This window comes from Pollicipes pollicipes, unplaced genomic scaffold (assembly GCF_011947565.3).
Source record: "Pollicipes pollicipes isolate AB1234 unplaced genomic scaffold, Ppol_2.1 Scaffold_6686;HRSCAF=7923_pilon_pilon_pilon, whole genome shotgun sequence".
In the NCBI taxonomy this organism is placed as follows: domain Eukaryota; kingdom Metazoa; phylum Arthropoda; class Thecostraca; order Pollicipedomorpha; family Pollicipedidae; genus Pollicipes; species Pollicipes pollicipes.
Genome location: NW_023596921.1, coordinates 19,531,074 through 19,547,807, shown reverse-complemented (window position 1 = coordinate 19,547,807; position 16,734 = coordinate 19,531,074). Strand labels below are relative to the sequence as shown.

The 16,734-nt window shown below is 53.4% G+C and overlaps 3 protein-coding genes across 3 annotated transcripts; all 3 read left to right on the top strand.

Moving 5' to 3' along the window:
* Nucleotides 1–3,124: 3,124 nt before the first annotated feature.
* Nucleotides 3,125–4,729, top strand: LOC119107102 (tryptophan 2,3-dioxygenase-like). Its single transcript, XM_037230470.1, has 3 exons — nucleotides 3,125–3,235; nucleotides 3,538–3,644; nucleotides 4,485–4,729. The coding sequence occupies exons 1-3, from the start codon at nucleotides 3,157–3,159 to the stop codon at nucleotides 4,683–4,685; spliced, it is 387 nt and encodes a 128-aa protein (XP_037086365.1). The 5' UTR covers nucleotides 3,125–3,156; the 3' UTR covers nucleotides 4,686–4,729.
* Nucleotides 4,730–7,010: 2,281 nt separating this feature from the next.
* LOC119108012 (CD151 antigen) lies at nucleotides 7,011–14,357 on the top strand. The gene is made up of 7 exons (XM_037231596.1): nucleotides 7,011–7,232; nucleotides 9,316–9,403; nucleotides 9,973–10,162; nucleotides 10,343–10,353; nucleotides 10,658–10,831; nucleotides 11,747–11,905; nucleotides 12,378–14,357. Exons 1-7 carry the CDS (start codon nucleotides 7,216–7,218, stop codon nucleotides 12,525–12,527), a joined length of 789 nt encoding a protein of 262 aa, XP_037087491.1. The 5' UTR covers nucleotides 7,011–7,215; the 3' UTR covers nucleotides 12,528–14,357.
* Nucleotides 14,358–14,855: 498 nt separating this feature from the next.
* Nucleotides 14,856–15,851, top strand: LOC119108010 (sphingolipid delta(4)-desaturase DES1-like). The gene has a single exon (XM_037231595.1). The coding sequence runs from the start codon at nucleotides 14,856–14,858 to the stop codon at nucleotides 15,849–15,851; it is 996 nt and encodes a 331-aa protein (XP_037087490.1).
* The last annotated feature ends 883 nt before the right edge of the window (nucleotides 15,852–16,734 follow it).

The following is a 16,734-nucleotide window of genomic DNA, read 5'->3' as shown; positions in this document are numbered from 1 at the left end:
GACACCGTCATGGCCTGCGGGGAGGCAGGGGGGGGGGGGGCCGTCTCCCAGCCCTGGCTCGGTCACTCCTGCGGTCGGACTTCGGCCGGCCGGCCCCCGGCCAGGCCCGCCGCCCGTATCGCGTGTTGGCGGGTCGACCAATCAGCGCGCAGCTCGCTGGAGGCGAGGCCGCCCTGGCCCACCGCCGGCCGGTAAACACCGCCCGACTGTCCAAAAGGCTGACAACGCGCGCCATATCCAGGCGGAGGCAACAAGAACCGGTCGGGCGCCTGCGTGGTGGGGGATGGCGCCGTCGGCGGTATGGAAATGCGCATGTGTGTGTTACACGGTTCGTGGTATGGGCCACCAGTTTGAGGAGCGGCGTTTTTAAGGGCGGTGATGCGTGCTGTCCGGTTCCTACGGGCAGCTCGCGTCTGGCTGAGCTTTTAACCACCCCTAACCATGACAACGCACGCATCCGCATGGCGCATACAGTGACGCACGCAAGATCTGACGCAGCGGGGTGTTTAGTAGTCGTCGTCGTTCTTGTCGCTCTTGAGAAGTCGCTCTTGCGGAAGACATCTCATTCGACACCCTGCCCATCACTTTGAAAGTAATTTATTTTATTGGCCCCGTTTTTCCAGTGTGTGAGTTTCATGATTTTTGCGGCGCACTAAGTTGCCAAAATGTGTGATAAATGTTGTTAGAGCTGGAGACACTTTATTGAGACAAAAAAAAGAGAACATGGTTCCTTTTTCCCGCGAATTGAACGAAACGGCATACAGTGGCTTTGACTTATCCCGTATGGCGTTTTCCACAGTGGCTTCTCGGAGCGCACTCGGGCTGTGGGAAGCGCAGTATCACATGTTCTATGGTGACGCACTGGTTCGAATGTCAACCAGTGCGCTTCTTGGAAATGGGCATTTGCCGCCCGCTGGGCCAGTCACAGATGTCTTTGTTGTATGAGGGTTATCATGACAACGGTGGTCGCGACAACTGTAGGGAAGAAGCGTAGTGTTGTTACAAGGCCCTGACTGCGTAACTTGGACTCGAAAATAATCAAAATTGATATAATTGTGCAAGATCATTATGTCTTGACGCTGCTGCAGTGGCATTGCCTTATGCCATTATCAGACGTTACTGGTTCTGAGGTTTCACTAGAGTATGTGTTTGAAATATGTCCCAAATGCCTCCGTTTAAGACGGGTGCGAACGAAACAGTGGTGTGTTTACGGGGTGCAGGGCTAGGGAGGGGGATGGAGCAGCGGCGCATGGTACTATGTCGTGTCCAGTTTTAAATGACGATTGGGGGTGCGTATACGGGCGCGAAACCGGCCAAGGCTAGTATCTGCAACTGTAATGTAATGCGTCAAGGCTTGCAACGAACTCAAAGTAGAGAAAACGTGAATCTGCCATCATTCTAGCGCTTATCCTGCAGCTCAGAGCTCAACAGAGGAAAGGTCTCTTTCCCTGCCGACCTTTTCTCGCCTTGCTCTGTCTGCTTATTAATGACTTGGCTGCGCTCCAGCGCTGTTCTCCCCGCCACTCTGTCGCTCCCCGTCTGGCTTCACTGGATCGGGCTGAAAAGAAAGTCACCTTGTGCCGGACCCCCAGACCCCCGGTCACATCGGAGTGGCGGGGAGAGAGTGCTGACGCCGGCGCCAAGCGAGCAGTTCGGGTGCCGCGTACACGCTCCCTGTCAATCTCTGCCGGAGACGATACCCAGTGTGTGGCCCCTGCCCGCACGGGGAGGGCGTGGCAGCGTTGTTGGGATGAGTCGGGCGGCAGCAAGCCCGCGGCGCTGAAGCTCGGGCTCGGTCCATGGTCGCCTTGCTCTCACAGGGTGAGCCGCGATGATTATCTGCCGGCGCCACATAACGGTCATGTAAGCGACCGGGGGTGAAGGTCCGCAAATGGTTGGAGCGAGGCTTAGCAGGGAGAGTTGGCAAAATACACTGAATACAGGTTCCTCCTGAATTTGACGCACTTCCCTCTCAAAACTGGGGGCTGGCCCCCCCCCCCCCCCCACACACACACACTCGTATAACCGGCTATTTCCTCTCAGTCGCGTGGGATCGAAAAAATGTATCTGTTAATGTGGTACCCTCCCTTAGCACCCACCACGTGTTTAGCCAGGTACACACTTCGATGATGAGAGACCACGTCACCGTGGTCTGCATGCCGTGTCTCAGCATTTTTGTGCGCATGTAATAAATAAAAATTATCCCTCTCCCCTCTCTCTCCCTCCCTCTATCTTTTTTCTCTCTCTCTCTGTGTCCCTGTCCCTGTCCCTGTCCCTGTCCCTGTCCCTGTCCCTGTCCCTGTCCTGTCCCTGTCCCTGTCCCTGTCCCTGTCCTGTCCCTGTCCCTGTCCCTGTCCCTGTCCCTGTCCCTGTCCCTGTCCCTGTCCCTGTCCCTGTCCCTGTCCCTGTCCTGTCCCTGTCCCTGTCCCTGTCCCTGTCCCTGTCCTGTCCCTGTCCCTGTCCCTGTCCCTGTCCCTGTCCCTGTCCCTGTCCTGTCTGTCCCTGTCCCTGTCCCTGTCCCTGTCCTGTCCCTGTCCCTGTCCCTGTCCCTGTCCTGTCCCTGTCCCGTCCTGTCCCTGTCCCTGTCCCTGTCCCTGTCCCTGTCCCTGTCCCTGTCCCTGTCCCTGTCCTGTCCCTGTCCCTGTCTCTGTCTCTGTCTCTGTCTCTGTCTCTGTCTCTGTCTCTGTCTCTGTCTCTGTCTCTGTCTCCGTCTCTGTCTCCGTCTCCGTCTCCGTCTCCGTCTCCGTCTCGTCTCCGTCTCCGTCTCCGTCTCTGTCTCTGTCTCTGTCTCTGTCTCTGTCTCTGTTCTGTCTCTGTCTCTGTCTCTGTCTCCGTCTCTGTCTCTGTCTCTGTCTCTGTTCGTCTCCGTCTCCGTCCGTCTCGTCTCCGTTCCTCCGTCTCCGTCTCCGTCTATGTCTATGTCTATGTCTATGTCTTACTCAAACGCTCTCTGCTCCATATCTGCGAGTCGGCGGAGTGGTGGCAGTGGAGTATGCGTGGGTTCACGAAATCACTTACTGGCGTGCTAAATATCACCGCTGTGTGATGTTTCACCTTCCAGCGGCGCTGGGTGTGATCCGCCCTGCGTGTTCTTGACCAATTTCAACTTTGCTCTGTGCCCGCTGCTCTACAACTTCACGAGGCTCTGTCGGCAGGATGGAGCCACGCTTCAACCAACCCTATCAGCTGATCAATCTACTCATGGACATCGATGAGCTGCTCATCAAATGGAGAAGTAAGTTCCGCGGCCACGGAACGAACAACCTTAATTGCTTGATTTGCATGCCTTAAGCCGGCTACATACGCATCCAACTAGGATTTATGTGACCCAACGTCTTGTGTCTTTTTTGCCATGCTGATTGTGTGCCAGACATTTTTGAGCCAGACAAACCGGATGGAATAGACGGACCGGATTCAGACAGACCGCAGACAGACCAAACCGGGCAGGTAGAGGACGTACCGCACCAGAGGTTGCCGAATCCCTCAGCGCCGCGCCTTGGTCGTGCGGTCGGGCGCGTGACAGCCGTCCGTTCACAGATAACCACGTGCAGATCGTGCAGCGCATGATCGGCTCGCAGCAGGTGGGCACGGGCGGCTCGTCCGGCTACCAGTACCTGCGCGCCACCGTCAGCGACCGCTACAAGGTACCGCCGCCGGCCCCGCGCCGCGTGAGGCCGCGCTGCGCACTGGCTCACGAATCTGCCGCGCCGGCTCCCGTCTCGTCCGCCCATGCCTGTGTGTCCCATCGACATTCGGTCTGGATGGTTTTTGCACAAGGGAAATTATTCTTACTGGTTTATGACATCTGATTCTTACTACTGACATCATACGGTGTCAGTGCTGCCTGCAGACTGCACCATTGTCAGACACTCACTTTTAAGTTGGATAACCCTCTCACGCCTATCTGAGCCTTTATTTGCCCAAATTTCGGTGTAAGTCGTTCGGGCCTACGTCAAATTGGAAGAGATGAGAAATATGCTATGTGACACAGCAAACGCTTTTAGACTGGGTGGACCCAGAGCACAGCTTGCACTCGCTGAGATGTTTTCAGTCTCGAAATCACCAGTGTCTTGCTTGTGAAGTTAAGTGTGGATTCCATAGCCAGCCTGAGATGAGTATCTTAGCTTTGAGTCTCAGATTTTCCGGTACCTGAAACCCATTGCAAATTTATATATATATATATATATATATATATATATTTATTTATTTATTTATTTATGTATTATAAAAATATTGGTGTTCTAAGATCCAGGATTGATATCGAATATTTAAGTAGTGAGTTTATTGGATCCCGAAAAGAAGACTTCTCAGATCGGGACCCTTTTCGAATTTCGAGTATTGTGAAAAGTCAGCATCCGCCCTGACTGGGCCTTCATCGCATAGCCTGTGTTCTTTCCGGTTCCACGAGCATCATCGTGCTGTTGGCATATGCTGCTGCTGGCAGCATGACAGAGCCGCTCCGTAAGGCTGTCTTCCGCCGGCAGGTGTTCCTGGACCTGTTCAACCTGTCGACGTTCCTGATACCGCGCCAGTACGTGCCACCGCTCAGCCGCGCCATGCAGTTCCGGCTCTCCCACTCCATCTCGATGGGCACGAGCGAGGCGCACGAGTTCCTCTGCGACGCCGGTCGCGACGACGACTCGAGCAGCGAGGAGGCAGAGAGCGCGCCGGGCCCGGTGTCGTAGCCGGCCGGCCGCGCGCGGGCGGGCAGCACCGTGGCGCGCGCTGGCGTCCGGCCGCCGCCACCGCCGCCGCCGCCCCGCCACCATCGCCGCCGCCGACCCGCGGTCGGGCTGGTGGCACATCCGCCGACGCGGGCGCCCCGTCGGGACCAACTGACCACCCGCGACAGCAGACGTTGGTGACAGGAGAGGTTACGGTTTGAGTGCTGCTGCAGCGGGCACAAACGCCCTCGCACGCGTACGCACGGACGCAGTTACACGGCCACTTACGCGGGCACAATACGCATGCACACAGATATGCACGATCGGTAGACACGGCAACCTGTGCCCCCTGGGAAGCGTCTTCCATTGTGCGCGGTGTGTTACAGGCATACAGTCCTGGCATGTCAGCGCATCTTGCGGCTCTCACGGCCTGCATCTTTATGACAGAGCCTAGTGGGATGACGGTGTGTGACAGCGGCCAGCTATTGGCGAAGGTGTGCCCCGCGATGCATAACAGCGGCTGCCTATCGGCGTAGCTGTGTTCCCGCGGTGTGCGCGTGTGTGTGGACGGGGCGCTCATGCGCCTACCTGTCGCCGTATAGACTTAGTGGACTGAGTTTGTGTGGTCCTATCACTGATAATTTGCGCCCCATCCCTAACATTTCACGCTGGATTCGTTCTGATGCAATGTGTTATGTTCGAACCTGGCAATTCAGTATTCGTATCGGAGGGCGCTTCGGGTTATCGAAAACATTCGCAATGGTGCTACCAGCTGGCATGAATTTCCATGCACATACTATGATGCGCATTTTGGTAATACAATCGTTGAGGGTGACCGAGTTTTGTTTGCCTTTTTTACCGGACGTAATGCATTCCTGCTCCTAACGTAGATCCTGCGTCAGGCTGAAGTTGGATTGCGGCAAGACGTTTTGGTGAATCTTTTGAGCTCTTTTCACTCTTGAGAATAAGCTCATATAGAGCTATTGAGTACCGTCAATATAATCGCTATTTATCGCTACAGTGCCGTTTACGCAGCAACTCCTGGTGCGCTGCAGGACGTTAATTTTACATAGCTTTGAACTCATCATGCCGGAATTTTACGAACTGACGCGATGGCAGAGCGTTAACCAAGTCATACAATTTTGAGAAATTCCCTTTAAAATTGCGGACCGTAGGTGGTCTCTGAATTCTGTCACGCATTTGTAGTAGCGCATCGTTCGTGGGACGTAACCAACGTTGCGAAATACGTGGATTTATTCGTTTGGTCCTCCCTGCTTATGCCTTGATATAGGTGGACGATCTAATGGAACCATAGCTGTTACCCTTTTGACGTGACATGATTCATTACAGGTCACGTATGTTTATGTCCACTTAAGTCAAGCCAAAAGAGAATTTTAAAACTATGCAACTCCCTTTTGCGTATCTTCGAAGCATGCCAATTTCTCGCAACATTAGGAGGATGGATCTGATTTAACTTGTCAAAAGTTTTATTTGCTACTGTTCGCTTTCAAAGTTATCGACATGTCAGCACATAAACATTCGTCTAGAGACCATTTAGTTAGTCGAATGCTAAAGAAACTAGCACTCGACTAGAGAGTGTTTCGGCAAGTGGTCATCCGACCAAAGAACATTTCGCCAAACTGGAGTTCAGTTAATCTGTGTTTTGACTTCCACACCGAATCCATTCTCAGACACCACTACACAATTGTATTGATGATCGCCAACAATGGCGAATCGGTGTCCGTCTGCCAACTAAATAGTTTTCTTTTGAGGACCTTGACGTGAATGTTTGAAAATTAGTTTATTTGCGTCTGGATCTCAAGAAAATGCGTCCCACGCGACGTTCCCGGTTTGAAATTTCAGGGACGTGGTGGCCTCGAACAGGGGCGCAGTTTCTCAAAATGCTTTGGGGGACTGACCAGTGGAATTGTGGCCTAACCTACCGCCCAAGTATTCCAACTAGCAGGCCTCTCCCCGAATTTGGCCAATTTTTGTGGAAAAAGGCCGGAGCCCAAGTTGGGGGGGGGGGGGGCGGGGAGGGTGAACCCGCCCAACTGAATCGGAAATGCGCCGCTGGCCTCGAACCCTCCAAACATATTTAATCACACTCACGTTGGGCTGGAATCTAGGTTTCTCTACCTTATCGCCGAATGCAGGCGAATTATAATTTTCAAGGGTGGTTGGCACAGCTCAACCTGAGCCGCTTTCGTCGAAAAAAACTATATTATTGTGCTGTGGGTGCGCAAATACCTCGCACAGTGCACAATAACTTGGCGTAAAAAAATCAGCGGATTACGCCTGTGAAGCTTGGCACTTTGGCGCAGAACGTCACGATCGCCGCCTCAAAATATGACACCTCCCAAACACCAAAGCGATTAGAATGGAGACTAATTACTCCTCGGTCTTCTAAGTCGGCGTCCCGGGGCAGTAAAGGAGACCGGAAAACCGATGCTGTGAACTGAAGCAGCTTGGTGTTGCAGAAGCGGCGAGAACGGTGATTTACATTGCTGGCCTGAATTTTGTGACCCAGATACAGCTTCATTGCGAGAAAATGCCGCTCGAATCAATGTGAGTTCCCTGGGATCCTGCATAGTCCTGCTGGGTGGAAATTTGTTATGCATTGTTTCTAGTGTGTGCAGCTACTGACTGGCTGGGTCGACATCGTATCACAAACCCCTTGTCATCCAATAACTTTGGTGACAAGATAAACAACTACAAATTCAATTGAGGTCACATTTTCCCAGCATGTGTGGTAATGGAGAAACCATATTTGATTGTTATCACCACAACGCAATTTGATGTCATTTTATTTATCAGTCACAATTACTGAAGCAACTAGAAGAAATCCAACTTGGTACTTCCAAGCCCAAGATGTACATGATGGGTGCTTCTCAGAGTAGGGTAGCTGTGTGCCATTAGGGCTTAACAACACTGACATTGCATTACATGCTACAACATGAGGCCCAGATATATGTTGCCTGCCTCTCGACCTGGCGGGAAGGCTAGGCAACAATACATCATGTTCCTGTTTTTTTCAGATTAACAGTTTACTTACTATGCTATTGGTACCTGATTGTTAATTAGAATAACAGCTAGATAAGTAGATACATTAGTAAATGACTTAGATGAAGTGTAAGGTGCATTTAGATGTTGCTAATTGGAATAATGGTTAGATAAGCAGATACATTATTAGATGACTTAGATGAACAATAAGATGCATTTAGATGTGGATGAAATGATAATGAGACGATGATAAATTATATATGTATGTGTGTGTGTGTGTGTCTGTCATCAATAAGTGGAATGTAAATAGTTGCATTTTCAGGGAACTTGAACATATTTTGGCAATTTGGCGGAGTCAACACATAATTGTTAAGAAGTGATTCTTGTAATTTTACTGTTGGATCACCTTGTGCTTTAATGAAAATGTGTGCTGTGGCTAGGAAACAAGGGAAGCTGATCTTGAAATAATAGTATTCTACCAAGGTAATTTCTGTGCCAGTGGGTGGTCATTTTTCACTGATTCTCTTCTGTAGAGTAGCATTTATTGTTATTAAGAGGGAAAAAGGCATAAAAATAGCTCTGCAATCTGTCAGAATGCAGACATAGTAACATGACCTCAGTGATCTGACCTGATCTGGGACACAATGCAGGCTTCAAAGCATGAAAAATAATATCATTGATAGGCCAAATTTTGTGTCTGCTGGTCTTTCTGCTTTTCCAGATATTTTGCCCAGGGATTTCTCCCTGTGCCCAAGAGAATGAATGCCTTGAATTTAGGATACAGTGTAATCTAGCCTGCCAGTTTCAAATGTAACCTACCTGGAACCTGCTAATATGCTTTTTCACAAATTTTGGGTCTAACCTAGTCCAGTAATCCATAACAGAACTTTTTCTCAGGATGACATTTGATTCAGTCATGTTTTGGCTCATTTTGACATGCAAACAAATATAGCACGCAGACATGTGGTGCATCTGTATCTGCAGCACACATTGATATCTCTCAAACCACCTTCAAATTGATTGTTTTTCCACTCAATTTATGACAACCAATTTCTAAAGTCATTCTTATAATGGGAGATGTGCAGCCTTTTAAGGCAGCCCAGGCCATTCCAAGATGTAAATCAAATTTAGGATACAGTGTAATCTAGTCTGCCAGTTTCAAGTGTAATCTATCTGGAACTTGCTACTGCAATGCAGTGTAAGCCAATGTGCATAGAGGTATGCTGTAATGTGCTGATTGAAAAAAATTGTTTGAAGTTCTGCACCTGACAGCCAGATTACTTTGTCACTTTTGCTCAGGGCAGTGACTCAAAGGTAGCAGTGTAATGATGTTTTATATATTATGTCACTTGGAAGAGATTAAGATATTTCTTTGTTTGGACCTCATTTTTCAGGTGAAAGAAGTATGTATATGTGCAATGGGGATTCATAAATAGGTTACAGGTGTAAAGTGGAAGAAACATGTTTGTATAATCATAGATAGTACTGCTAATCAGTATGCAGAATATAACATTTGCATGCAGTCACCTTTGCATTTTGCAATAATGTAACTTCTGTGCCTTCAATACATTGGCCAAGTCTTCATTTGTCCAATCTTGGGTTTGTGTAACATACCAACCATGTGTGATAACCATGTGTCATTCTCCAGGATACCGATGGAAGAATCAAAAGATGAAGGCTGCTGCAGCATCAATTTTCTGAAATATGTCTTGTACATGTTCAATTTTGTCTTCATGGTAAGCAGTCAGCCCCAACCAGACTTGTCTCAGGCTTTGCAAGTTTTACTGAACTACTTGACACTGATGAAGCTAACAATGTATGCATCATTGAACCATTCATACACATTTTGGTCCCAATCCAGCTGCTGTGATAGTGGTGTTTTGGCGGAAAGCATACCTTTGAGCTGTAGCGGGTGCATTTGTCCTGCTTTTGCATGCATGATCCATGATCAATATTGCCATCCATATGCTACCCAAGGAAAATGACTGCATCATTTTCAATTTTTCTGTTTATTTTACCTTGAAGCAGTGATCCATGTAGATGAATACTTATTTCAACCTTGTTCAGGCTTCTCCGGTCGTAAGTCCTGAAATCCTGGACACCATGTCTAAATATGTTTGAAAATGTCTGCCAGTATGCTGTGAATCATTGTCTGATGCAGGTTTGCCACTGCCCCAGGCATTCCAAATGTCCAATATTTGGCTGCTGTGTCTGTTTATGCTCAGTGGCCGTCGGCGGTGGGACGGTCCGTGTCTCCACCCATATGTACCGTGTGCAGGCGTTAACAGCGTTCTCCTGCCGACAGCTGTCGGGCCTGGCCGTGTTCGGTGTGGCCGTGTGGTCACTGGCCGCCGAGCCGCACTACATCCTGCTGCTGGCCACGGCCTCGTTCGGCACGGCCGCCTACGTGTTGATGGCGGCCGGCCTGCTGGTGGTCATCACCAGCGTGGTCGGCTGCCTGGGCGCACTCCGCGAGAGTCTGCCTGCCTCCTCACGTACGTCGCCGCCCGGCCGCGGGCCCCGGCCCCGGCCCCGGCCCCGCCCCGGCCCCGGCACCGCCTGCTACTGTTTGTCGGGCTTGCTATTTGTGCTTCGCTAAAACGCGCACGTCAACGGTCTGGCGTAGGAAGTGCACCTAACGGCGCGCGGAGAGGCCTTACCGGCTGTTCCGGAAGAAGTGACAGGGGTCAGGGCGGCCCGTCTCTGGCCGTCGGTCGGAATGGTGTGTCACCCCACGCTGCGAACGTCTCACCGGTCCTCGCCGCTCGGGCGTCTCGTCAGCGGGGCTCTATCACACACTTGGAAGCTGAGCGTGTCGACGGGCGGCGATGATTGCTGGGAGATAGTGAGTGGTGCATGTCGCGGATGTAAACGTGGGTGCGCGTAACGGACTAGGCAGCCTGGCGAAACGGTCGGCTCAGCACGGCAGGCGCAGGCGGCAGCCAGTCTCCTGCGACGGGCGCGCCGGTCACACGCGGCGGGTGTTTCAGTACACTTTCGTGCTGCTGCTGATCTTCCTGATGGAGTCGATGGCGGGCGTGCTGGCGTACGTGTACCAGGTGCAGCTGCAGATGGAGCTGGCCCAGCACCTGAACAGCACCTTCACCAACAAGTACGGCATGCAGCTGGCCTACACGGAGGCCATCGACGACATGCAGCAGGATGTGAGTAGAACGACCCACCGCAAGCACGGCTCGTGTGTCCCGTCTAATCTGGTTACACAGGCGTGACGGAGAAATGGGTGCTCTTCCCTTCTCCCCTCTCCCTCTTGCCCAGCCATGGCGGCGTGCGGAGTCGGAGTGAACCCCGAGTCGCGTGACGGAGAGATGGGTGCTCTTCCCTCCCCCTCCCTCTCGCCCAGCCATGGCAGCGTACAGAGTGAGTGAGCTCCGAGCCGAATGATGACCAGCGTGATCCAAGGTCCATGGTCCTAGGGTAATGCTAGCTGTCTGGTGGAAACCGACTGCGAAGATATTGAATATTTCGTTTCTGCGCAATAGCAGTGTCGAATATATGACTAATGACTAATTGTACGGATTATCATTGTCTGGTGTGTAATGTACACAACGTTTCGGCCAGTTAACTCCCCGGCCTTGCTGGTTAAATCACATCCTTTTTGCTCAGCCCAGCTGTTACAGCGCGGCTGGCAGTCAGAAGGCCCCGTTCCGAATTCTAACCATTTGGAGGAGATAATTTAGGTTGTGACGCCCACACTGCTAAAAAGCCAAACATTATCCAGTCCCAGAGAATCCATGAACCTGACGACGGTCGGAGAATAGACTGCCGGAAAACGTTGTGTGCATGCTAACACAGGACAACTGTCCGGATACTTGTCCGTCGGTAACAATAATACGTCCTCTCATCCCTTTCGTAAAACTGTCGAATGCATGCTTATTCTCGTTCGTGCTGCTGGGCATCAGTGCAAACTTCATCGTGTTGCATTGGCTATGGGTGGAAGATGCGACGAATGCTTCGCGTATTTACCACCCCAGAGTCTCAAAGCACGTCGCAGACCCACGCTCCAAAAACGTTACGCCCTGTGACAATCTGGCGACGTGACCGTGCCGGTGTGCGGCCAGTTCCACTGCTGCGGCGCCACCTACTACACCAACTGGCAGTACAGCCGCTGGCTGGACTCGGAGGCCAACGCCGAGCGCCGCAAGGTGCCCGACAGCTGCTGCAAGACGGTGGTGGAGCTGTGCGGCCGGCGTGACCACCCGTCCAACATCAACCCGGCGGTCAGTGGGTCGCCTGCGCTCGTCCCGTGGCGGCTTGGCCCGGCCCGGCGCCGTACCGGGGGACTGTTGGCACTCGCGACTGATTCGGCACTCGCGACCGATTCGCTATTTCTTCTGCGTGGCCACGTTGTAACTGTGGTAACCACATAACTTCGGCGCTCGTGCGTACTCTCTGTCCTTCGGAAATTAGCCTGTAAGACTTCGCGCATGTTTGCGCATTTCTGCAAAGACTTCTTACGAAAATCCGCGGCTGTTGACGAAATTATCGCAAACCCGTTGTTGGTAAAGCTTGAAAAGCGCGCGTGACTGTGCGTAGGTGTATGCAATGGAGACGCCGTGTGATCCAGCTTCGTATGGTCCCACGTGTTTGGTCGGCCGCCGGCCGCGCTGGAGGACCAGTCCAGCTGGCCCACGCCCCAGACAGCAGCTCGGCAGGGCTCCGGCGCCGCTTGACCAGCCGCCTTCGCCGCAGGGCTGCGTGCACCAGCTGGACTTCGTGATCCAGGACCATCTGGTGGTGGTGGGCGCTGTCGGCGTGGGCGTCTCCGTTGTCCAGATCTTCGGCGTCATCATATCCTGCTGCCTCTTCGTCAAGCTGAAGAACTATGGCCGCGGCTACTGAACGTGAACTGCCGGGGGCGCTGCCGAAGCGCCGTGGCGGCCGGGAGCAGAGCTTGCGTCGCTTTTATATGTACATAGATGGCGTTTAACGGGGTCCGTCCGTTACCGGGTGAACTGACAGGCGGCTTGATCCCGCAGTGGGTTGAAAAATTATCATTCCTCACGGCGGACCAGATTTGTTCTTCAGGGTCGTTTTATTCTGGTCCTTTGTGTGACTTGATTACTGCAGTTTTCTGCTTATTGTCGTAGTATTCTGACAATATTTGGGCTATGTGTCTCACCTATGAATCTCTATCCGTCTGCTGTTGACTATATTTTAGTAAGTTATCTTTGCATGTTCCGTTATTTTGTATGTGGTGTGACAATATTTGACAATCCTTTTACACTATAGAATCTCTTCAATGCCATCCCGCTGATTTTGATGTTTTTTCCGCTGCTTTAAGGCGGGTTGTTGCTAAAGAGCACTCACCACAGTACGTCTCTATCTTAATGCGTCATCGCGGCGACAGTGGCGATACTGCTCGCGCTCTCCACACTAGATGTTGGTGGGGAAGACTTCCCTTTCGTTGACTGGATAGCGAATCATCCGGGGCGTGTTAGCCATCACATCGATACAAATATGTCAATCGCGTCACATTGTTCCAAGCGGTCAAAAAGTGACTGGACATGGATAAATTCAAAACACCAGGCTCCTGGGATAGGCGCCACTCTGTGCTCCAACCCTGCCCCAGAAAAGAAGGGTGGGCAGTCATTGACAACTGGAATAATGGCACTGTTGTTGACCAGATCTAGCCTATTGTCTGTTGGTGGAACTCATGTTTCAAGGTCATCCATGCCTTAATGACTGCGGCTGCCTTTGCTCAGATATTTCAATGAGCTTACCACATAGATAAGGGTCTGGTAGACCTAGTGCCTATAGGCTACGTAGTGCCTAAAAACGCTGCGCACAACTGTGCCAATTGTGGTGGAGTGTTTTTGGCCACGACTAAACAAGCGCAATTGCCAAATATTGCACGGCCATGACAGCAACAGTAATGCATGTATGAACCGAACCGGCGTGGCTCTTTAAGTTACAAGTGTGTGCATTCGTTTTGTTAAAAGTGCCTCGTGATGTGCTGCTAAATGGCTCGCTTGGTGCGCCGTTCTGGCGGATCTAGTGTCCGTGTACTTAATTCCTACATGCAAGGTCTGAGTTGTTTCTCGCGACACTGCCAAAGGTCGTATGATAGTTGTTTGATCGCAGCTCCTCGTGTCCTGCCGCCTAGCCCTCTCCCCCCGCGCCTAACCGGAGCGCGAGCTGCGGGCCTGCGCTACCAGCGCGCGCAGGGATGGCATTGACACGTCATGCTCGCCTGGGTCCGCTGTATCTCGGCGTGCGCTGCGTGCTCGGTGGCTGGTCCCCTGTGACCCACCAGCGGCGTCGGCGGAGCGGCACAGACTGTCGGGTCGAGTCCGGTCTGGCACGTGCTCCGACACCGACGGTAGGACGTGAACGCGGTCGGTGGGGTGGGGTGGGGGGGGGGGGAGTGGTAAACTTACTATGGTCTGCCATGTAATGAACAGGACTGGTGCTTCCTTCTCGCCCCAACGGTCTCGTTCCTGTTGTGTGTTTTCTGTTATTTGTGCTGTATTGCTTTTCTGCCACGGTGATAAAAATCGAGATTATCAGTATGCTTCCACTTGCGAAATCAGTGTAGTGTGTGCAAACGTGTTCTACGTACGGATGAATTTATGCTCTTCCGATGTACAAGCTTCCATCTGGTAGAAGCCCGTATACGCATGTACTTAATGTGTTACCAATGCTCTTTTGCTAAATAAAGCATAGAAATAATTTTTTTGTTTGCGGCTTGAGAAGCAGATGCAGCGAAATGGGTTGCAGATATACGTTCCGGACAAATTCTGCAGAACACACAACGGGCGACGCTGGTGTGACTTGTTAAGGGGAGCAGATGTCTACACGCGTCCGGGTGTCAGCTCCCTGACCACCGTCGACTTGGATGAATGCACCACCGCAAGGTGGGGTGGGGTGGGCGAGGCCACAGCAGGAGTTCACGATGTAGAGACTGCTCGACAGAACACGAATTGCAGGCAGTGGAGAAAAGAGAGACATTTTGTCAGACACCGCAGACAAAGCAACCAACCACCATCGGCCGTGCGCTCTGCCCGTCACCTCGACGCTGGCGCGCCCAGGCCGCACCTGCGCACCGCCCCGTGATCGCTCACAAGTGCCGCTCTAATGAGGGTGACACATCTGCACCAGTCGGGCCAGCTCGCCGCCGGTCGGCACTGACTGCTCCGCCGCCGCTGAGAGCGCCGGCCCGCCGCCGCCATGGCCCCGCGCGCCGCCCAGCCCTGGTTCGACGACACGACGGTGCCGGAGCCGCACGCGGCGCGCCGCCGTCAGATCCTGCAGGCGCACCCTGAGGTGCGCTCCCTGTTCGGCCACAACCCCGAGCTGAAGTGGCAGGCGCTGTGCCTGGTGGGCGTGCAGCTGTCGGCCGCCTACTACGCGCGCCTCCTCTCCTGGCCGTGGCTGCTGGTGGCCGCGTACGCGTTCGGCGGCTTCCTGCAGCACGGGCTGTGGTCTGTGATCCACGAGTGCAGCCACAACCAGGCGTTCGGCTATGCGCGGCCGCTGGCCAACCAGCTGCTGGCGATTATCGCCAACCTACCGATCGGCTTCCCTCACGCCGTCGCCTTCAAGCGCTACCACATGATGCACCACCGTTACCAGGGCAACCGCAAGCTGGACGCGGACGTGCCAACAGAGTTTGAGGCGCGGCTGTTCGGCACCTCGGCGCCCGGCAAACTGCTCTTCATCCTGCTGCAGCCGTTCTTCTACTACGTGCGGCCGCTGCTGGTGAACCCGCTGCCGCCGACCAAGCTGGAGGTGTTCAACATCGTCGTGCAGCTGTCGTTCAACTACTGGCTCGTCTCGATGTGGGGCTGGAAGCCGCTGGTGTACCTGCTGGGGGGCTTCTTCCTGACGATGGGGCTGCACCCGCTGGCGGGCCACTTCATCGCCGACCACGTGCAGCTGACGCCCGGTCACGAGACCTACAGCTACTACGGCTGGATGAACCAGCTCATGTGGAACGAGGGCTACCACAACGAGCACCACGACTTCCCCAACGTGCCGAACAAGCGGCTGCAGGAGCTGCGCGAGATGGCGTCCGACGTGTACGACCAGCTGCCGCACTACGACTCGTGGCCGGGCGTCGTGTGGCGCTTCATCAGCGACCCTCAGGTCTCGCTGGCGAGCAGGATCCGGCGGCTCGACATGCCGGGCCAGGCGCCCCGCACCGACGACAAGCTGACCGACTGACTGGCGACGGCAGCGGGACCGGACAGGAGGGCTTAGGCGCGGGGTCCCGCTCCAGCTGCGGCGCGCCAGGGCGCCCGAGCACGCGGGGTCCCGCTCCAGCTGCAGCGCACCAGCGCGTCCGAGCACGCGGCTCCCCGCTCTAGCTGCAGCGCACCAGCGCGCCCGAGCACGCGGGCTCCCCGCTCCAGCTGCAGCGCACCAGCGCGTCCGAGCACGCGGGCTCCCCGCTCCAGCTGCAGCGCACCAGCGCGCCCGAGCACGCGGGCTCCCGCTCCAGCTGCAGCGCGCCAGCTCGCCCGAGCACGCGGGGTGAAGTCCGTCACTCGCTGAGCTCGTTAACTCCCGTATGCACTCTAGACGTGGTTTTTGGCGTTTATAGCGTACTTGACAGGGGGTGTAGTTTCCTATTCAGTTGAGCGGCGGGCTTCAGCCCTTTCCCCAGCTTGGGGTCCAGCCCCTCCCCCTCCCCCTAGCTTTGGAAAGAAAGTGAGCCAAACCTGCGGAGATACCTGTTTGCTGGCATACTTTGGAGGTTGGTTGGGTCATTTGCCTTTATTCGGCCCCCACCCCGCACCAACTCATTTTGTGAAACTACGTCTACGGTCCTTCAGTTATAAACGCTGCGACTTCGGCGCGGGGATCAAGTGCAGCGCGGTAGTGCGGAAACACAGCTCGGATTCTGATTGAGACGTCCTGATTGTCGACCGGATATGACCGACCGTAAAGATAGGCTTGATATGCTCTCTGTCGTTCGTATTCTTTCGGTGACTCATACTTTCACCTAAAAAAGATCACCGCGGTGGCATATTTATGTAAGAACTGGCAAGGACAGATTGGTAATCTTTCTGTAAGTGTAGTTTAAGTACCGCTAAATATAGCTAAT